The sequence below is a fragment of the Chlamydotis macqueenii genome, chromosome 7, assembly GCF_036417535.1.
Source record: "Chlamydotis macqueenii isolate bChlMac1 chromosome 7, bChlMac1.mat, whole genome shotgun sequence".
In the NCBI taxonomy this organism is placed as follows: Eukaryota; Metazoa; Chordata; class Aves; order Otidiformes; family Otididae; genus Chlamydotis; species Chlamydotis macqueenii.
This window is the reverse complement of record NC_141562.1, coordinates 24,922,959-24,944,883: the sequence shown is the minus strand read 5'-3', so window position 1 is coordinate 24,944,883 and position 21,925 is coordinate 24,922,959. Positions and strand designations below refer to the sequence as shown.

General features: G+C 47.5%; 2 protein-coding genes across 7 annotated transcripts in view; one reads left to right on the top strand and one right to left on the bottom strand.

Moving 5' to 3' along the window:
- The window catches only part of ARMH3 (armadillo like helical domain containing 3), a 125,783-nt gene extending 109,292 nt beyond the window's left edge, over window positions 1-16,491 (bottom strand). For 4 of the 6 annotated variants that reach the window (XR_015259027.1, XR_015259028.1, XM_086751778.1 and 1 more), the window contains exons 1-8: window positions 16,376-16,491; window positions 8,876-8,987; window positions 8,348-8,404; window positions 8,066-8,212; window positions 6,124-6,231; window positions 5,005-5,097; window positions 4,033-4,107; window positions 3,244-3,330 (exon numbers count right to left, since the gene is read on the bottom strand). Coding sequence is in view for 4 of the 6 variants with exons in the window: in XM_086751778.1 (XP_086607904.1) it covers window positions 3,244-3,330; window positions 4,033-4,107; window positions 5,005-5,097; window positions 6,124-6,231; window positions 8,066-8,212; window positions 8,348-8,404; window positions 8,876-8,977 (669 nt within the window). In the remaining 2 variants the exon portion in view is untranslated. Of the gene's footprint in view, window positions 1-3,243; window positions 3,331-4,032; window positions 4,108-5,004; window positions 5,098-6,123; window positions 6,232-8,065; window positions 8,213-8,347; window positions 8,405-8,875; window positions 8,988-15,307; window positions 15,522-15,782; window positions 15,930-16,375 lie in introns of those variants that run through there. The other 2 variants (XM_086751779.1, XM_086751780.1) reach the window with 2 other exon arrangements.
- Window positions 16,492-16,767: 276 nt separating this feature from the next.
- HPS6 (HPS6 biogenesis of lysosomal organelles complex 2 subunit 3) lies at window positions 16,768-20,868 on the top strand. The gene is made up of 2 exons (XM_086751777.1): window positions 16,768-16,899; window positions 17,210-20,868. The coding sequence occupies exon 2, from the start codon at window positions 17,225-17,227 to the stop codon at window positions 19,682-19,684; it is 2,460 nt and encodes an 819-aa protein (XP_086607903.1). The 5' UTR covers window positions 16,768-16,899; window positions 17,210-17,224; the 3' UTR covers window positions 19,685-20,868.
- Window positions 20,869-21,925: the final 1,057 nt, after the last annotated feature.

Here is a 21,925-nt window from a genome sequence, read left to right as displayed (position 1 = left end):
CAGAGGACACAGGTCTTTTCCTATGACTGCCATCAGATAACAAACACTATAGCATTAAGATCTTCTTGTCAGTGATGATGTACAGACACAAACTCCTGGAACCTGGGAATACTCAAGATGTCCTCCATGAACATCATTTGATACCAACAATCTCACAGAAATTAAAGTGGAAGCTGCGGGGAGATCATTATCAGGTAATTTTTAAAGCAATCCCCAGGTGAGACACGCCATACAAAGTCAGTATGAGATGAAGAAGCACCCAGGCCTGGCAGAGGGAGTGAGATCTCCTCCATGCCCCGAAACGTACCTCCACCTCCAACCCAAACCTACGGGGAAACAATTTTTTGGTAGGAAAAGAAAGCAGAAAAAAAACCAACGTAGCCATCTATAGTCCATAGCTAGGTGCTTAACTTATCTTCACATCTGTAATATAAGCGAAGGCTACAGTCTACTCAATTATTCCTCACAAGACTTTTCCCTGAACACTCGTTAGGGATGATTCAGCAGCTTTGCTGCCAGCCCTGATGAGGCCATCTCTTTTGCAGGCAGGCCACCATGCAGGAAATTAGAGCCTGAATAATTACTCTTTTTGTTAAAGAGATTCACTTAAAATAATTTGAGTTGTGTGAGACCTTTTTTTTAAAAAAAAAAAAAAAAAAATACATTTTCTGACTCTTCAATGTTGATAAGTGCCTCTTCAGCACCTGTAGTCAACCATATCAAAAAGAGCCAAGTGCACATAACTGGACATGAAGGGCTGTTGGATACGCTACATGCTGCCAGACAAGCACAAAAAGGGAAAACCCCATGTTTTGACTAATTTCTTTCAGCTCTCTCTAGCAAAAGACACCATATGCAATTCTAACAGGTTGAACACGAGGCAAATAAATTTCCACCTAGACGGTATCAAGGAATCTAACTATTTAAAAGTTACTACCTGATTTTATGTTTTAACTTGCTATTCCAGCAGCCATCCTTTAAAATACTGATAAAGCGATCAAATAATACGCTTCCTCACAGCATTTTCTCTGGCAGCCTTCTTTGTACACTTAGCTCCACCATTTTCCTCAAATAGTCAATTATTTAGTTACTCTTTTATGTTTCTCTCACATAGTATCAAGGTAAAAATATTTGCTCTGAAATCAGGACTAGGATTAAAAAAAAAAAACCCATAAAATACAACTGAAGACTTGAATAAGTGTATAGTTGGAAAAACTTTTGAAAATTATTCAGTTTCACATCTGGGACATCCCTTTAAAGGTTGCATGTAAATACACGTAAATCATCTGTACTCCTAGAACAGAAGTTAACGAGCAAGTCAAGATCTCTGCTACACGGGTAATGAAACTGTGGACAGACATTCCCCAGGAAATTTGAAAGGAGACTACAAAATTCACATCCCAAAAATATGAAAAAACACCGTGATGCAAAACACACTGGTATTCACATTAAAGATAGACACAAAAATCATAGTCAGCTAATGAATTTTCAGCCTCACTAGATTTTCTAAAGCAGCTGGAAAAACAATTTAGCAACCAATGAAGTTCAGAACAAAAGAAAACCTACCAATTGCAGCAGAGTTAACTAAAAAGAGAACTCCAAAGGATTTGAGGCATGAAAGTATGCTACAATACAGCTACAACACACGGAAAACCAAGCAACCACCAAACCGACTCTAAGGGCCAAAGAACAGCAAATGAAAGCAGCTACTCTACTTAAGGACAAAGATTACAACTGCATTACTATGGGCTTTGCTTGTAGCGCTGCTTACAAAAAGCTGTGTCAGGCAGCCAAAATATAAAACCTTTCTTCAAGTTGCTTTCAGGCTTGCCAGATGGATTACTGAAGCTGAAATTCCCCTTGCTACACATCTGCCTCAGGCTGTATTGTACTTTTTAAACATCAGCACAATTTCTTTTGGGTGCCCAGTTTGAAGAAATCTAGGACAGTGTTTTCCAAAACACTCTACCCCTCTCAGTACTCTACAGAAAGCTACTGCAAAGAGCAGAGGACAAGCCCTAGGTACTCACAGCACTCTACCTTACTAAGGACATACACTGCAGTACACAGGGATCCAGAGCTCAGGGATGGGACTACACAACTCTCCATCCTTTGACCTGAATGTGGCAATGAGACCTCTGGTCTTTCCAGCCTGCCCTCACCAGTAACCCGACCCATATCATTCTCAACAGTTTTCCCTCACAGCTATATACTGAAAACAAACTGCATGCTCTTGTCCATGCTACCACAGCACAGACTGCTGAACCGAATCTGTAATTCATGGTTCTGACAACATTCACAGGAATGAGAAATTAACAACGATTACTTTGACATTAAGTGTAGCTCCCATCTCTGCCTATCCTTTAGGTCTATTCATAACTCAAAACAAGATCTATTATAAAACCAGGTAGGTTTTGGAGCCTGCCCTCTCCCAGTAATTCTGTTGAGAAGGGAGAATTCCAGCACTTCCCTATTTTTTACCAATCTAAGTATATTAAGATATTCCTAATTATGGAAAAAAAACCAAGATTGATCATTAAAGCATCATGCCTCATGCAAAGAAAAGCCAGCATTAGGTGTTTTTTTTGACATCTGAAATGTTTCTTTTTCAAGGTGATGAATAACAGAAAAAATGGGAATACACCACAAAGCAGCACAGCCAGTTCAGAAAAAGGAAGACGAATAAAGTTTCTCAGAGAGGAAACCGTCAGAGACAAAGACAGACTTCTCTTGGAAATACTAGCTGTGATGTTTCAGTTCATTCTTTGGTCACAGCTTCACCATCTCTTCTGGGGATCTGTGCTCCTTCAGTCTGCTAGTCAGAATCACAAATTCAGTCTGAAGTTCAAGATGACTGACAGCTCATTTGACTTTGGAGATTATGTATAACCACACAGCCTCACACACAGAGGCAAACACACAAGCCGGCACAACAGCAACTCTTCCAAAAGGACCTGCCTCAGAATGCTTTCATGAAGGAAATGCAAATCCCCTAGGTATTCTCTTTCATGCTTGCACAAAACGAGCTGTATGAATATCACACACATTGGATTATACGCACACGTCAGACATAGACACAGTTAGCACAACGTGACAGCCTCGCAAAACTTCTGTAGCGCTGTGTTGTTAGAATGTGCACTGGAAAAAAAATCTGTACTGTAGGCTGCCTTCGTAATCCAGAGGCCAGTGTAAATTAATAAAGTACAGAGGAGTGATGTTTCTGTTATCCAGAAGAACACCTACCTCATACTTTCTGTAGTTGACCAGCAAGGCAAGGAGGACAACAGCATCATAGCCATGTTCCCTGCGACTAAGTGGGCTGGACAGGATCTGGAATAAATAATCACACTGTTCTGTTCAGGCCTGCTTCAGGAAGCTCACAGTGACTCTTAGACAGTGCGTGGCCATGAAATGTATGTGTAAGAGCAAATTATGTCCTAATTGAAAGAGGACATTTAAGGCTGAGGGAGTGCTGGTGCTCCCAATAAATTCTGCACACAGGGAAACTTATTTATCACAGAGAGGATGCACTGAACATAAAAGACAAATATATTTCTCAACAGCACTGGACAGTATTTCAGTGCACCACCAACATAATCTGTGCAAGTTTTTGGGGTTTTCCCAAGCCCACTTCCCCTTCTAAAAAGTATAATTTATCAAAGAGCAGAAAAAAAACTCAATATATCTAGCCTGCCTTTTGAAAAAAAGTTCTTCCAATATAGGAATCTTCTGTGAAATTAGTCCAGAAATCTGTTCAGCTTCTATATATGCACAAATGTCTCAAGTGAAAATACTTTAAATACTCAGTAGTGACTAAAAACAGCAGACTAGAGTAAGGAGGAGACAGTACTAAAAAAAAAAAAAAAAAAAAAAAAAAAGAAAAGAAAAAAAAAATCTATGACTGAGCTACAAATGGAAGCAACATACAGTGCCAGTCAGCCATACTGCACTGAAAAAGCTGAAAAGCAAATACACCACTGAAAGCTCTCGCTATGGACAAAGAGCCCCTGAAGCAGAAGGAAGAACCCTTACCTGTAAAATAGCTTCAAATATGCTGTTAATCATCACATACTCCAGGATGGTGTTCTGGCTAATGTTATCTGTCACCTGAGTACAAACACAAGTTTTAAAATCTCACCCAAAGCCTCCCATGATGCTGTAGCTGCCTCTGGCACACACTGGGAACAGAAGAATTCTACTACCAGATGGACACATTTACCCAGAATCTCAAACTTAGTCAGCCAGTTCTACAGCTTCTCAGCTGTGTGACCAGCTGCAGAGCTAGACACAAAGTAGAAGAAATTTCTCCTGCCCCCCATCACTCTCTCTGGCAAGAAGCATATCCCACATACTAAGAACTCCCCCTTTCCTCTACAGATTTATATTTTACACAGCTGCATGACAACAGCCATCAGCAGCTGAAGCAGGCTGCTACACAGGAGGCAGAGAATGAAAAAGCAGGGTGCATATTCTGCACTGAGCACCTTCCCATCATGAACATGGTAGTGAAGACGTCCCCCACGCTCAACTACCTTATTGCGGCCAAAATAGTTCACAGCTGACCATCTCCAAGAGATTATGAGTGGTGATTTGTTCCAACTTCCTCACTCTTCACATCCTCACCACTCTTGTCTACGCCAGGCTTCTTGTCTTTCCTCAACCACTCTCCTCTGCTCCCTTTCCATTTATCTGAGACTTCTTAAATATCTTTTTCCCTTAGAAAAAAAAAACCCCATGAATCCAATTGACATTTCCTCCTGTGTCTCTCCCCTTTTGCCCCCACGAGCACCTATCTTATCAGGTGAAAACAGTCTGCTAGTCTGTATTGGCATCATAGCTAGAGCAATGATGGATATTCTGGACTGACCCTTGTTCTCATTCACAATTTCTTTCCCCTTCTTAAGCTTCACACTGCAGCTTCTGCTCAAGTTTTGAGACAGTTCCATCCATCAAGATGTGGCTCATATAAGTCTCTAAGTTATTACACAGCTGGTATTTATTTACCGTCACCAAGCAGAGAAGTAGCTTCAGACACAAGCTTTTGAGGCTTTCAGAACCTTCTGCACAGAGGAGTGAGTCCAAGCTCTCCATCAGATTCTAAAGAAAAATAATCACATTATTTAAAAGCAATATTTAAAATTATTTGAAATGTTTTTTATAAAAAGCTTTTTGAGAGATTCAGATACAAGAGCACCAATATAAAGCCATGTTATTCCAGAATCAATAACTGAGCCATTACTACTGTTACATATTCACACTACGGGTTCTCAACACTGTTTTGTGTTAACCACATTTTAGTGACTACAGGCATAACATCATGATAATTCTCCAAGAGTTTTCTCTAGATGCATGAAAGATTTTTGTATATATAACACCAGATTTTATTCACAAAATAATTCTGAGCTCTGCAAATACGATCTTCCTTTTCATTTGCAAGACAGTATTATCAGTGCTTTCTTTTTTCAATATTCCATTTTATTTATAGGCACCACGAGATTTTTTGTAAGCAGCACACCTCTAATGTAACAGTACCTATATTAGTTATGATTAAAAATAGATGCTATATAGCTGTTTAATAGATATTCATAAATATTTTCCCCAAAAGTACTACTATTTGTAGAGAGATCAAAATTTACTATTTTTTGTAAAGAGAGGAAAGATACAACAGGAATTCAGCTTTTTATTATTTCGTCATTTCACAAAACTCAACACTTTTAGAGTGAAAAGCAACTAATAAGTTTTTTTAAGAGTACACGTGCTGATGGAAATGTGAGAAAACAGGGTATTACTGTCAGCTAAAAATCAAGCACAAGGTATGAGTCCAATACTAGGTACTAATGGCCTGTGACAGCCTTTTCTGGCCTCAAGATTTCTTAACCACTGTGACTGCACAGTATAGAACTACAGGAAAAGAAAAGTGCTCTGTTGTATTACTAACAAACAGGGGGCCCTCAAGTGTCTTTGCGCCACTAGCAGGTAAAGAACTTCAGGACAGCTGTTTTAATACATGGCTGGAATACTTTCCCCAAAAGCTGCACCCTGGTAGACACACCTGTCTACAAATCACTGCCCCTGCAACATGGCTGCTGCGCAAATTGTTTCTCTACATTGCCAGGGCCTCACCTTCATACATAGTTCTGCCTTATCAAAACCCACAAGCATGTTGATGATGTCAAACCCAGAAGTGGACTTGTTCTTCTGATGGACACCTCGTATCAATGCACACAAAGTCTGCAAAGGGAAAAATCAGAGGGTAAGATGGGAGGCAACACCTACAACTCAATAGCAAAACCTGCCCTGAGATCATCTCCTAGCACTGGCAAAGCACAGAGACTTAAACAAATACCACCAGCCTGGAAGCCATACATTTTGTCTGACCTCTCATCCACCTCTGTTGTTTCTAAGGAGGATCTTGGATGCTGAAAATTTAAAAAAAAAAATAAAAAAATAAAAAATAGAGAAGAATATGTTTGTCCATATTTTCCCTGTTTGTTCAGCCCTTCATTTCATAGCACTCTGAGGAAAAGTAATCTTACCGTTCCTTCTGTCCAGACCCAGTTCATAACAGACAGGACCACAATCTTTGGAAAATAGCCAAGTGTGGCTTTAAGGCCAAAAATATTGATCAGGAAACCCCAAGGCAAAAGCACTGTCCAATTTATGAATACACATGCCTTAGAGCTTTCCAGATTAATTTCTTATTTCAAGCATGCCAAAACATACATCATCCATACAACACAGTTTATTACATTACACCTGTCCACACAGCAGATGCTTTTGCTGTAAAGAGCACAGATTTCTGTTTGGTTACCACCCTGCTATACTAAGTCTGACCAATAAATTGCCTCTTTGACCAAAAAAAAAAAAACCAAAACCAAAAAAAAAAAAAAAAAACCAAACAAACCACCACACACCCAAAACAAAACAAAGCAGCAAAAGTGTAAGGTAGACATTCTTTTTTTCATTACTGTCAGAGACAGGACACTGGGCTAAACAAACCTTCGGTCACCACAGTCATTCTCAAGAAAAGATTGCTTAAGTAAGTTTTGGCTTCAGGATCACTTTCCACATGAACAGAGTCTGATTAAGGGAATGTCCTCCCAACTCCAGCTCAGGATGTGTTACCTGGTTCCTATTTACACTCCCATAGCAAGATTCTAAATTTGAGTCCTGACCTAACTTCTACCAAGAGCCGGAATACAAGTTTGGGAATTCAGGGCTGAGCTAGACTGCCTATGTAGCTATAATTACAGTATTTAATAGCATCATTTCAAACTAATTCTAAAAATAATAATAATAAAATAATGCAAGATAGTATGTTAGAGGTGTAAACATTCTGTTTTAAACCAACTCTTCCCAGCTCACTGCCTGTCCAATGTCTCCTACAGGTAACTTCTCCAAACCCGAAATTCATATTCTGTATTCCTACAGCTAAGAGAAGCTGAGACAAACGCATTCACCAATCCGTAAGAATCAGCCTGTGAACTAATAAGATCAAACATCAAGACTGAGGAGGGGAGTCTCCCGCACAAGACATGAGACGGCACAGCTTTGGTAAGGAGCCACCTGCAGAAAAATAGCTATTAATTCTGGGTGACAATTCTTCACAGCTTCCGATTAGGAAGCGTCCAGCAGGGACAATCCTCTGTATAAATTTCACACTAACTTCTCCAGAGCTTTATTTCATTTTTGACCCATATGGAAACTCAAAAAGGAGGCTGAAATGAGGAAGAACAGGATAAAGTAGAACACAAAGCCACACAGAGTACTCTTGAGCCCCGAAACTGACAGCCTGCAGTGTGAACAAGCCCCTCTCATCCCCACATTGTCATCCGCTTCATCCTACATCACCAGACCCTCTTGAATTCTGAAACAAGCTGTTGTTCTTCAAAGACTAAAGAGACTACAAATGTTTGTAACCTCCACAGACAATAAGTAGCAACTGCTCTGTAGACATGACTTCTCCCCAGAGGCAATGAAACCAGCACAAGATGTTTGCTACCAGCAGCAAGTATATTGCCGCATCAGAAGCAAAAGAGAGCATCCCTGTCTCGCAGCATGGTACCTGTAATGCATTGACCACTCTGATCGGGTGCTCCTCACCCAGTGCCTGGATGCAGTGCTGAAACAAGCAGTTGATGTTATCTTTTATCTTCATTAACTCTTCCCCATCCAGAGCCTCCAGCTTGCCTTCTAGATATTCCAAGTTGACCTGTCAGGTTAAGAAGCAGTTCACGTATGTTACACAACCACCGACATCTTCGAAATGCAAATCCTTGCACTAATAATCTGCCACTTTGTAGGCAGAAGAGCAGCATCAAATCAGAGGATGTTCAACTCTTATTACCTTCATGAGAAACAGCTCCTCCCAAAACCTAGGGTTGCATTTACTGGGGTCCTCCGTCTGAAAGGAAAAGGAACAGCCATGAGAGCAAACAAGGAGAAATCACTCCAGCAGAATTTAAAGAAAATCACTATCGTGAGTAGCTCAGAGTCAGCATCATCCCACCAACTACTGTCTCAATACAGAACTCTGTCTACACAGATTCCCAGAAACAGAAAGACAAACAGAAGCAGCTCTCATTTGGGATGCCTCTGTTTATTTTCTGGATTATTTTTTGATAAATACTTAAAAAGCCACGACTTCCCACAGATCACCAATGGTCCTGGCAAACAACAGGACAAGGTGATATTAAGGAAGACATCAGAATACAGAGCTCCTGCATGATAGCAGAAGAGCCTGAAGTGCGTGCCTACACTGTGCAGTCCTTACCTTGGGAAAAGAATCCACCACGCAGAGCCCTCAGTACAAACTAAACCAAGAAAATTTAACACAACCCTACACTTTAGAAGGAAGAGATGCCCAAGTCCTTACCGTGAAAATCTCATCATACATCAACACAACTTTCTCCTTCAACGGCTTCTTGGAGGCTGAAGATTTCCGGAGCAGCCCACCTTTCTTCTCTGTTTGGGCCATGCTGGATACCCTGAAGTTAAAAATAGACAAAAAAGGCTAAGGAAACTTGAACTTTTCTTCAAGTTCTCCGTATTTTTGCTTAATATCTGGTCTGCCTCAACCATGAAAGATGTTTTCACTAAAATACTAATAGTATCTCACAAGCTGAAAGTAGGGGCTTTAATAACTGTACCAGATAAGAAATCAGATCAAAGGTCCCATCTAGTCCTATATTCCATTCCAAGGAAAGATGCAAAAATCCACACAGGTAGATACAGAACAAGCTTCTTATGGATAAATTTTCTTGTTTCTTCTCTGATAGAAACCGATTAATGATCCAGACCAATGCAGTTTACATCTAGAAAAGTATGTATTTTTTAAACTCATTGCATGAACTGTGATACTTGTTATCAAATTGATACTCGGTTCTTTTTGACGCTGGTGAAGCCTCAAGGACACCTTGTGACAAAAAGCTCCTGAAACTGTTTGAAAAAGTCTTGTCTTATCTGTTTAATTTGCTGCCTACCAAAGCACTTCAAATTCAGCTGTTGCGCTCTGAGGCAACGCCCAACACTACGAAACATTTGGCTGTGAAGCTCCCTAAAGTACTCCTGCCACTCTTGCTCATCCCTGCCTCTGCACCTTGGCATCCCTCAGCTGTGCCAGCTGCTCAGCAAATCAAGCCAGAGAAGAACCTCAGCCTCAAAAGCATCACATGTGGTTCAGTTTTGTGAGGAGGAGGGAGGAACACAGGGGAGAAGCTTTGCAGGGATTTTTTTTTTTTTTTAATCAGATGAATTTCATGATCCATTTGACAGCAAAGGGTTTTCTAGAAACACACACAGGTTTTATTATGATTAATTGGTGTCTGATGCCTACTGGTTACCCTATTTAAAAAAAAAAAAAAAAAGGAAGTATCATTATTACAAAATGAGTGGTTACAAAAAAAAAAACAGCCATAGCTGCAGTCTTGAACCTACTGTGACAGTCAACCCATTCCAGGGGCTAAGAGTCAGAACATGACTTGCTGTCCACTCTCAACCTCATGTCAGGTGCTACAAAGCACATCACCGCTCTGACCCTGCATATACGTATTTATCTGCAATCACAGATTTTTCTGCCAAGCATCACAGCTTTAGCACTGTTGCAACCTCTTCTACCACTACAGCACTCTCAGAGGTACTTCGCAGAAAGAGAATGCCAACCCTTCTCATATCTTGAGCTCCCAACCTTTCTCCCATACCCCCAAAGGTAATCACACACACGGCAGCAGCGTACCTCAGGCAGAGGCTTGACTTAAGCCATGTGCCAGAAAAACACGCGCAGGCTCTGGTGGTACCTGCACTCAGCCAGGCTAAATTACGCACAGAGAGGTAAGCTCACTGCAGTCAGCATCTAAGACACCAGAGCTTTCTAAGTTGGCTGTCATGGAGACAGGTTTGGATGTGGCCTCCATCCCAGACTGCCTGAACCTCTTCCACAACCTTAACCTGTTTAGATTTGTCTTTCCCTCAAAGAGCAAGTTCCAGCAACTGAATGCCAGTTTCCAGATCTCTCCTACATTCTTTCCACTGCAGGACAGCTTTTGATTGCCTTAAAACTACAACTATGTTCTCAACTAGGACTCTCAGGCTCCCAGAGTCAGTTATTCACATACCCATCCCTCAGCCATAAATCTCTGTTCTAAGGGGCAGGAAAACATCTTTGGGCCTGGAGAAACAATGCTGCTGTAGAAGACCCTACTCCTAAGTGTGAAGGGAAGGAGCTTTGCCTGGATCAGAAAGTGGAAGGTAAGACAGAGAGTAACAGATCTCACACCTGAAAAGCTGAGATTATACAGAAAGGCGAGAGGTCTTCTGTCTTCCCACTAGAAAGGGAACATGCGCAGCTGGCTGGTTAAGGGCTGGTGTGAGAATGGAAACAGCCCCAAGACACATTGACAGAAGAAAACTTAGCAACTACTGCACTGTAACCTTCTGTAAATACTGAAATTATTCCTGTAGCCTAGTAGGTCTATGTATCCAATTAAGATGCAAAAAGGCTTCAGTCTAACAAACAAAAAAGAAAACATTATTCAATCATCTTGATAGCTTTTACAGACTTTGCATTATTTTTAAACTGTCGTGGGAAATAAGACATTATTCTAATTAGAAACATAATTGGAAGCAGAGAGAAATCTATTAAAAACCAAACCAAGAACGATGTCACTTTCAGCCCAGCAATGCAAATCTTACCCAAGATTGCACAAAACCATTTCCCAACTAGAATTGTAAGTTTCTGAACCTACAGCAGCTGCCAGCCCAGCACACAAACACATCCATCAGCATGCTTCTAACTGAATTACAGCTAACGAATCCCAATGTCAAAACTAATAAACTAACTCTCAGTGCTTCTAGGTCAGCCTTCTCACATCAAATGCATACATGAATGGGAAGGGATCAATACGCTCTGCTTAGTCCCTGGACTTTGACAGCTGCATTTTAATGCTTTTCCTACATTTCCAGAAAGATGGAAAAATCTAAATCCCACAAGACACAAATGCTCCATGCTGGGCGAGCATCAGAGGGATCGCATGATCATGTGAAAATTCTAGTCTCTGTCAAAATGGGACTTGGGATTCATATTCTCTCAACCAAAGCAGCACAGAGCATATACAAAGAAGACTGCCAGAGGCAAGGATTAAATAATGTTCTTGTTTATAATTTGCTGTTCTACAAATGAGCATGTGGAGGAGCAAGGGGAGAAAAGTAAAAGTCGCCTTTCATGCCAATGTTTTATTAGGCTGTGCTTGTTTCATGACCTATGATGATCATGCTGTACAAATGGCTTTTTCTTTTCATTTTATGCAATTACATTTTCTAGATGTCATAAAGACAGAAACAGGAAACTGTATTTTGCTAATGGGGACCTTCTAGGCAGCTGCAGAAAACAACAGTTAAACGCACAAAACATTTATAAGTTGTAGAGGTGTCAAATTATCAGGACACAGTGACAGTTTATGAAAACAACAACACTGAATATAGTTAATTATCCTTTAAACACATTACATTTAAAAAGCATCAGTGCATTTTCCACATTTTAGGTTCAAATGGATAATTTACTCTGTCAATAGGTCAGTCCCATTAACACATGCTGCTAAGTGAATCCTGCTGTAGTCACTGCACAGGAGAACGACCCCTCAGGGCCAAGAGAAGCACACAAATGTGGATTTTTAGAACAGCAAGTACTTCGCTGTACAGCAGAAGATCCAAGATATTTCGTCTGGAACTAGAAGAAACCTCAACAAAGCACGAGCCTTGGCAGCTCAAAGGCAGGAAGATAAAAGCCATGGCAGACAGAAGTTCAGGCAGACTCTTGCTTTATCTGTCATCAACCCCGGGGATCAGCTGATCCAGTCAGGAAGAAAGGGATGAGCACATCCAGCCCCCCACCTCCTTTCCATTTCATTCCAGAACTCATAGCAGAGATTCCAACCAAACATGTGACATTCTGATGAACACATCTCTGCCAGCTTTTCGTCAGAACATCCACAGGATAAATGAACCTGACACTTCCAGTCTGAGGTTTAGTCAGACTTGTGCACATTCAAAACTGTGGCTGCCCGACAGTGTCACTCAACTCCTGTACAGACTTATTATTACTCCATGGTTTATCTTATAACAGCAAGAATACTACCACAGGGAACGTAACGCTAACGCACACCTACACTATAATGATCCAAAACTTGTAACTTGACATATCAAGATGCAAAACTTGTAACTTCTGTAACCCTGCATGCAGCCCATCAAGCACTGTGTTTTGCATTTAATTGCCTGGGCTAACAAACCTGAAAGTTTTCAAGATTACAGCTGTATATACACAACCCCCACATACAACCAAACATGAATAAGTGTATTTTTTCAGTGTGGAGCCCTCAAAAAAAAAAAAATACACTGTAACACTGCATGGCTAAATAAAAAGAAAACAAACAGATGACATAAAATGCTATTTTAACATACTGACTTACTTGGGAAACCATTTATTCCCTATCTGAAAAAGCTAGTGTGAATGACGTGATCTATATTAGTTTGTTAATGCCAAAGCCCCGGATCTCAATCAATATTTATAAAGACTCTGAATAAGATCTGAGATACTTCTGCTTTTAGAATCCAATATCCCTTGACTTGCCATTGCTGCTAAGATGAGGCTCACTTGTTTAAATATTGCAAGGCTAGCAATCGCCCCCACCACCAACTGCACGCAGGACCCAGTGTGATCACACTTTGCCTTACAAGGCATTATGCAGGTATTTCACTCAAGTCTAAAGGCAAGTTGTTCAAAAGTTATTGCGATCATGCAACAGAGAGGGATAAACCTCTGCCTAAAATTTAACCAACAGCTTCTAAAGTAATGCATTATAAGCCAAGTAGTCATTAAACTCTTCAGTGGAGTTCCAGGAAAAGCTTGCACTTAATCCACGTGAGGAATCTGCAGAGTCAATATTGGAACCTGAGCAACAGGCAGTTAAAACACAGGCTACAGCACTCCTCCGTCGCAGGAAGCAATAGACAATCCGCACCCAGTATTAAAATCCCCAGAACCACCCAGCAGCAGCCTGGCAGACCACTAGTGAAAACAGAGAGAGGAGGAACACACGGGGCTAGACTTTGTCAAGGCTTTAGCAACCATCACGGTCAAACTCCTGCTAGTAGCCCTTTCGCAGCTTATGTTCTGCCAACTCTTGCTTTGGTGGTTACGGCTCATGCTAGTAGGTCCGTGTTGCTTTTATATTTAATCCATTGTTTACAACATCATTTGTATATTGTCCACTGGAATGAAAACTGCTCAGACTGTACCTTCCTTTACAGCTGGAAGATGCTCAACCGACCAGAAAGGGAAACAGTACACTCACAGCACACAAGCCTCAGATCCACCTGGCAGAAGTTCCAGGTGCCTTCATGCAGCATATAATGGGAAATATATTCTGAGGACAAAAACTCACATAGATCCTACTTCTTTTTCTGCATTACCAAGCACCATAATCTCCAGCACAGGCCCAGTATTTGCATTTTCACTAGCAAGCCCTTCCATCCCGCTCAGAGCAGTAGTGATCTATGTGCAGTACACAGTACAATCTAAAGCTACACCACTACTGACCTAATTTTCCTCCCATTAAAAACAGGAAAAGTAGCTGCCTAATGCAGATACAGCCACATACTTCCTCTCACTACACCTGCTTTAGCAATGATAGAAAAAACATTCAAGCTATATTTTTAACACTTCACCCATAATTGCCTTTCATTTCTATCTGTCCAGTTAAAATAACACCCAATCCATCAACTTCACACCATCAACTATTTAAGCTTCCTCCTGTCAAGTCCATCTAGACAAGTGTCACATGCTTCCATCTCCATCTGTTCACACCAATTTTCCAAATTAATTTTTTCATTTCATCACACTTCCTTTCCATATTCCTGGCTACAATGCTCAGCTCTCTTGTGTCAGAAAATCTCCCTGGGTTTTCACTTTTCAAGCCCTTCAAAATCCATCCCATCTAGTTCACCATGAAATACTCCGCACTGCCTCTACACTTCCACCTAAAAGCTCACACCACTCAGAGACCTTTTCAGATGTCTTCCTTCTGAAGAAAAACACTCTCCCTGTAACCTTCCCGTGCCCTTTTCCCATGGCTTCAACTGTCACTGTGGATCCAAGGCCCATGCTGAACACAGCACAGCTGCGTGACCTTGGCTCTGACTTCTGAGGAAGCTGCTATGTTCTAAGAAACTGCAGAGTAGAACCACGCCAAGATAAGAAAGGTAGAGCTGCAGAGAGGTAACATTCTTTAGATATAGACCATTAGCAGCAGAAGCACTCAGGAAAAAAAAAAAACACAAACATGAAAAGGTGTAAGATCCTAAAACAAAACAAAAAACAAGGAGCCAGAATATAGCAGCTCGGCAACTCTGAGCAGCAGAGGCTGACCCTTCCCCTCCTGAGGGATGCCTTCGTGGCTGCCTGGTGTGTTAGCAGGGGTGGTGAGCAGATGAATGCTTAGCCCAGCAGCTCATTAAAGCCTCACTGTTTCTTTTGTGCATGCTAGCCAATAACTGTTTAACATTTTTACACTGTACATACCCCGCCTGCAGTCTCTTTGCACAAAGCAAGAAGTGCCCTAAGCAACACAGACAGAGGATTACGCTATCATTACTGGAAAACCGAACTGAAGTCCTTTCCCTCCCCGCCCCCCGCCCCGAAATTGCTCTTAAAAATTTTTGTCACACTTCCTACTAGAGCTTAAACAGCTGGTGAACTGCAATCACCACATATCAGTGATCCAAATTATCTTACTGCTTTACATATTCCACCCACCTGCTCAGCCCAAACTGACTCTCATCCTGTATTCAGATCACAGTCTCTGCTTAGGAGCAAACTTTCTTACAGTGACACGGGCCACAGGGTTTTCACTGAGGCTGCAAGCTTGCTTTTGTAGCAAGCTGCCTCTGCCTTCAGCGTAAACAAATATAACAAGTTCTCACTCCCTCACCATTGTTTACCGCGCCCCTTTGCTTTGCTGATACAAGCGCTTGTAGGACCGTGAGGTAAACCAGATACTTAGAACAATCAATTATTAAAAAAAAAATTCTGCTCATTCTTTTTCTAGAAAAAAAAAATGCCCTGCTCATTCTTTTTTTTCTGGAAAGAGTTATCTTGAACCCAAACCGTTTCATGCTGAAACCAGCTGACACCGTGGCCCACGAGCAGTTGCACCACCACAGCCAAAGGGTTGGGCAACCCCAGCCTCAGGCAAGGCAGCACCGGCTGCCGGGCACCCACGGGCACTTACTGAGGCAAGGCGGCGGTACCGCGTTATTACTGCTAACGGCAGCGCGGCAGGCAGGCGGGGAAAGGACCCGCAACTTCTTCAGCAACAGACTTGTATAAAACTGCTCCCGCACCGCCCAGGTTTCCAGGAGGCGGCCAGGCCTCGGGCGGGGCGGGGCGGGCAGCGAGGGGCCCCGACACAGCCCGGGGCCACCGGCCCGCGGAACGGGCTTGTGGCAAAGCAGGCTTCGCCCCCCCCCGCCCCGCGCCCCCAGCCCCTCGGCAAGGGGCTGCCAGCACCCAAAAGCCGGGGGGACGCTCCTCTGAGAGCCTGGCCCGCGGGGCGCCCCGGCGCGGAAACCGGGTGGGCGGGCCCCGCCGCCACCGGGAGGCAGCGCCCGGCGAGGCCCCCGCGGCGGACAGCTTCGCGTCCCGTCCTGTCCCCGCCCCGCGGAGGCTCCCCCCGGGCCGGCAGAGCCCCAGGGGCCGGTGCCGCCCACCCGCCGCGGGCCCGGGCCGGGGCGGCCGCCCAGGAGGGGCGGCGGGGGGCGTGGCCTGGCCTCGCGAGGGTGGGGGGGCCGCGTCCCCCCCGCCCCCCCGAGCCCCAGCACTTACCTGCGGGCGACCCGCTGCCTTTCACAGTGCGCAGGCGCCGCCGGGCGAGGCGCGCATGCGCTTCGGAGGGGCCCCGCGCCGCGCGGTCCTAGCGCCGCCGGCCCTCGGTGGTGGGCGGGGGCCGCTGTCAGCGCCGGGCCTCGCTTGCCCGGGCGGCTCCGCGACCGGTCCCCCGCGGCAGCCGCAGGTGGGGTGGGCAAGGGCAGCGGCGGGGAGACTCCTCCCCGGGCCGGACGGGGCTTGCGTCTCCCTGAGGACACTGACACACCCGCCTCCCCGGTAGAAAATGTCCCTTCCCCCTACGAAGCCTCGTAGGTAGCCCCCGGGCCGCGGCCCCGCCGCCTTCCCCGCACCGGCGACGGAAGTAGGAGAGGAGCGGCCCGGGGCGGCGCGGCGCGGCTCCACCCGGAAGCCCGCCGCCTTGTGATTGCGCAGCGCCGCGTCGTGCCCGGCCGAACCCAGCCGCCACCGGCCCGGCCCCGGCGGAGGGGCGCCCAGGCCCCGGCAGGCAGCCGCCGCGGCAGGTAGGCCGCGCGGGGTCCCGGCGGGAGTGGGGGGGGGGAGGGTCCCGCGGGTGCCCGGGGAGGCGGGGCAGCACCCCCCCGGGCGGAGGTGGGTGTCCGGGGAGCTGGGGATACCTCGTGGGGGCAGGGGGGTTGGTGCCCGCGGAACCGGTTCGCTGGGGGAGGAGGGCGCCCGGGGGGGTCCCTGGGGGTGAGAGGGTCCCCAGAGACCTTGGGGAACAAGGGGCAGCGGGGGGGTCCTGGGAGGGGCCTGGGTGGCAGCAGGAGCTCCGTGCCCCTGCTCACCCTGGTGCGTGCTCTCAGTGACCAGGGCGGGCGCCCCAGGATGAAGCGAGCCGGGATGCTGCGGCAGGTCTCCGACTTCAGTGACTTCAGCCGAGGCCACTGGCTGCAGGAGCTGCTGTGCCAGGGAGAGGAGCCCAGCCACGTCCAGTCCAGCCCCGATGGGCAGCACCTTTTGGTCCTGCAGAAGAGCCGGCCACCCCCCCTGCCCCGGGTGGTGGCATTCCAGCGCCATGGCATCAGTGGAACCGACCTGGAGAGGAACTGGCAGCCGCCTCAGCCAGCCCTTGTGGGACTGCTCTTCCTGCAGAGCCCTGTGACATTGCGATCCTGGGTACTTGCCATTGTGTGGGAACATGGCCGGACCGAGGTCTGGCACTTTGTGGTGGCTGTGGGCTGGCAGCTGCTGCAGACACTGGAGCTCTGCCAGGGTGCCCGGGCACGAATCATCTCTGTGTGCAGCCAGGGAGGCAGCCTGGTGTGGTGTGAGGAGAGGCCTCCCCTGGATGCCCACTCGGACATGAGCAAATGTGCCTTGAGGTTCTGCGTCTGCACTCGGGCTCTGGAGGTGGGGGAGCAAGGCGTGCAGCTGGGTACCATAAGGATAGTCCTGCACAACAGCCCTGAGTACCAGGTCCTGGCCTCCCCTCAGCATGTCTTCCTGGTGCCTGCCACTGCCAGCTTTGCCACCACTTCCAAATTCCTCCTCATCTGGCACCCCGAGAAGGCAAAGCTGACCATCACAGCCCCCTCTGCAGGCTTTGTCCACAGCAAGGTTCTGCACTCCAGCAGTGAGTCAGACTTCAGGAAGCTCCTTCTTGGCTCTGTGGGTCTTCTCTCAGGTTTGGCACCTCTGGACATTCACACCTCCGCTGTGTCCAACAGTGGGGGTCTGCTACTGGTGAGCACGAAGGGTGCTGTGAACGTGGTGGAGCCAGATGGGACACAGAGGCATATCTTTGACCTGGAGAGGGGCCCTCTGGCCCAAGGAAGTCTTGTCCAGCTGAAGACCTTTGGCAGCATCCTGGCCTGCGTGCTGGCTGGGGTCCTGTACCTCGTCGACCAGAACAGTGGAAGGCTCATAGAAAAGAAAATCCTGAGCATGAAAGAGGTGCATTTCTTGGAGTCCCCAGGAGAGGAGGACAGCATCCAACTCCTCACTCAAACTGGCATCTACAGCTTTAGTTTCTCCAAACCTGAGGACAGCAGCAGGCCTGAGCCGTGCCTGGTGGAGATGGTGTTTGAGGAAGCCTGCAGATACTACCAGAGGAGGAGCCTCAGCAGCTCCAAGCTGACGGTGGAGAAATTGAAGAAAGGTGGTGTGTTCCAGGCTCCTGTAGCCCTTGCTTCCATTCTGCAGCACAGCCTCCACCAGAAGAAAAAGCCAGGGCAAGGCCTCCAAGACACTTATGGTACGCTATTGAGCACAATGAGCCTGGAGCTGCAGAGCTACATGAGCCTGGAGCTCCTCAAGACCTGTGTGGTGTGTGCCCCAGAGAGTGAAATGGAAAGCTGCTCTGAGGAACTGGTGGAGCAGGAGATCAGCCGCGTTCTGCACTCTGACATGGACAAGGACAACTTGGCCTACCTGAACTCCATATTTGCCTCCTTCCCCAAGGCTGCCTGGAAGGCCATGAGGAGCTGCCTGCAGCTGCAGCAGAACGGGGATGGCCTCTTGGTAGCCAGGGCCACCCCAGAGGTGTGGAAAAAGGTCCTGGGAGGGCTGCAGCAGGAGGAGGTGGGTCAGAATGGCGTGGTCCCGCTGTTTGAGCTCATCTGCGCCTCCTTCCTGAGGTTCAAACCCAAGTGGCTGCCCAGTTTTGTGGAGCTGACCCAGCAGTACGTTAGCATTTCTTGGGCATACAGCAGCAAGGAGGGCCCAGAGGGCCGGGTGCCACTGTACAAGAGAGCGCTGGGAGTACTGGCCAGGAAGAACAAGCGCAGCGAGGCAGATGATGAGATGGAGCTTGAACTGCTGCTCTGCAGCAAGAGGCCTAAGGCTGTGCTGCAAGCTCTGCACCTTCTCATCCACCTGAAGCGGTGGCAGCAGGTGGTGGAGGTGGCAGAGAAGTTCTCCAAGCTCAGCCCCTTGCTTAACAAGGAGATATTCACCACGCTGCTGGCAGAGTTTGCCCAGCACCGGGAGCTGGACCCTTATCTGGACACGCTGTGGCCGCTGTGCCCTGCTGAGCTCACTGCCTCAGACATCCTCACCGTAGTCCTGCAGCACCTTCCTCGCTCACAGGAGGACCCAGTGCCCTTCTCCAGCGAGGGGAACCAGCTGACTGTGGGTTTGCTCAAGCCCCTGCTGCAAAGGGTTGTGCAGCGTCCCTGCATCCAGGATGAGATGTACTCGGATGCCTTGCAGAGCCCCACCTTCCCCCCTCCCACGCCACCCCGAGAGCACAAGATCCCCTCAAAAGCAGCAGCCGATGATGCCCCTCAGCCACCTGTGGCGAGGACTTCCTCCCCCTCGGCGCTGGTACAGGGTGACACTGCGTGAAGGGGGAAGCACAGCAGGATCCCAAGCCTTGGGTGCACAAGGAGGGGAAAGCTGCATCCCACCCCAGGAAATCCTGCCCTGCCCGGCAGTATGGAAGCCTGCTCCGTTCCAAAGGCTCCGTGCAGCAGCATCTCAGACGTTCCTTCCGTTGGGCGGCTGGGGTTGAGGGGTCTCCCTGAAGCCAGGGCAGGCTTTCTGGCTGTTTCTAGCAAGTGCAATTGCGCGTCTCCCAGTGGAGGAGCAAATGCCAGGTGCATTTGCAGATGAAAGCACTGGCTGCGCTACAGAACTGCTCCCTGCCCAAAGCACTTTGTTTTTGGTTTGTGTGGCTCCTTTATAACTTCACTTTAACTTCCCTGATCCTCTATGAGTGGTGGTAGGGTGGTGGGCAGGGACACACAGTCCCCTCCCTGTTCTTTGCTCAGTGGATTGGGTGGTGCCTCCAAGCTCTGCCTGTGAGAAACTGGCCATGTTTCTTGCAGTGAGGCCACCGAGCCCTGCTGTTTTAGGCTCAGTCAGATGCTAAATGCCAGCGTGGCACAGCTCCGTGGTACTGGGGATCCCAGCACACGCACTGGCAGCTGCAGCACTCTGCGCGCTGTCTCGTTGCAATTCCTCTGGGATCAAGGCTGGAGCTGTGACTGATTGCAGCTACTTAGCTGAAGAGAGCAGCCTAATTCCCTTATCTCTCTATCCCAGACGGTACCCAAACTCTTCTGAGCTGAGAAGCTGGCAGCAGCCTGTGCGAGCTTGGGGCTGGCCCTGCCTCTCTCTTCCCTTTGTGGAAGCTTAGATTATGCTGCAGGACGCCCGGGCCCTCTGTTCCCATCTCCTCTACCTTTGCCCTTTGCACACAAAGGGGCTTTGTCAGGGTTGTCTGGCTCATATTGTGCCTCTGTTTGCAAAGTCAGTGTAACTTGAGAGCAGTCGTGCAGGAAGATCCAGGTTCCAGCCCCTCCCTGGTGCTCACTGCCTGGCCCCATCCTCCCGGAGAGGGACCCTCGCTGTGGCTTTGCCCCTGTGTTTGGGGCTGTGGCGTGAAGGAGCCATCTCTTGCCTTGCTGGGGTGGCAGAGCCTGGCTGGGATGGGATGGACTGGGAGGGATTCACCTGCATTGGTCCTCTTCAGAGTGGGGTTAAGTGTGGAAGACAGATTCCTTTTAAAAATAAAGGTTCCTAAAGCAGTGGGGCAGTGGTGGATGTTGTGAGGATGCACACCCTCAGGAGGGGGGCAGTTTCGTTTTGCTTTTGGTGAAAAGTGGCCAGGCTCAACTCACCGTGGTACTGCCCAGCGTGGCTCACCACTGGTACATGCTAGGCTCGGAGATCCAGCTGTGCCTGGACAGAGCATTCCTTCCACAGTGCTCAGCCCTTTACCACTGTGAAGCCATGGAGGCAGGACTGGGCACCAGCAGGCAGGTGACCATCCCAGAAGGGCCGTTGCAGGTCGTGCATGATTCGGGCAAGGCAAGCCCACACATTGCTGGGAGCAAGAAGACCTACCTGGGCTTCGCTCCCATCCTCTCTGCAGCTGCTTGGTGCCACAAACAACCCCCAGAGGTCATTGGGGCTTCCTGTGGGGGAGTTGTGGCTGGGCCCAAAATAGGGCTGAGGAAGGGAGAACTTTTTCTCAAAAGCTGCAACACATCCCTTTGTTCCTTGCTGGAAAACCAGCAACAGGGAGCACCAAACTGACCCCAGGGGGAGCCTGCTGCTCAGGCACACAGTGCCAGAGCTGCGTTGGAGGGATGCTGGTTTGTCAAACCATTGTAAAGATGCAGCAGGGCCTCCCCCAGACAGCAGCTCAGCTGCAGAAAGTCCGTGGTGGAAGAAAGTCTGGTCTGGCAAAGGGGAAGCGGAACTGCTGCAATGGTTCTCTAGAGGCGGGCTGGTTATCAGTGAGAGCTTCCTTATGGTGGCCCTTGTGCTCTGACCGTGGGGCGCTACGAGTTTCCCTCCCACGCATGGGAAATGGATTCTGGCAGCTGCCACTCATGTGGGCAGAGGGAGCCTGGCCTGAAAGGAGAGCTGGTTTTGCAGTGAACAGTCCTCCCCTCTTCCCCGGGTGGGTGCTGGCCCTGCCTGGCGCTGCTCTCGCCTGTGTCCCAGGGCTGCTCAGGGGCCAGGGGATGGACCCAGGCCCCTCTCAAAACCACAGCTCCAGGGACTGGGATGCTGCCCTGGGGCAGCGCTGAATGGGGAGCTGCTGAGAGCAAGCCCCACACCTTGGCAAAGGCTGTG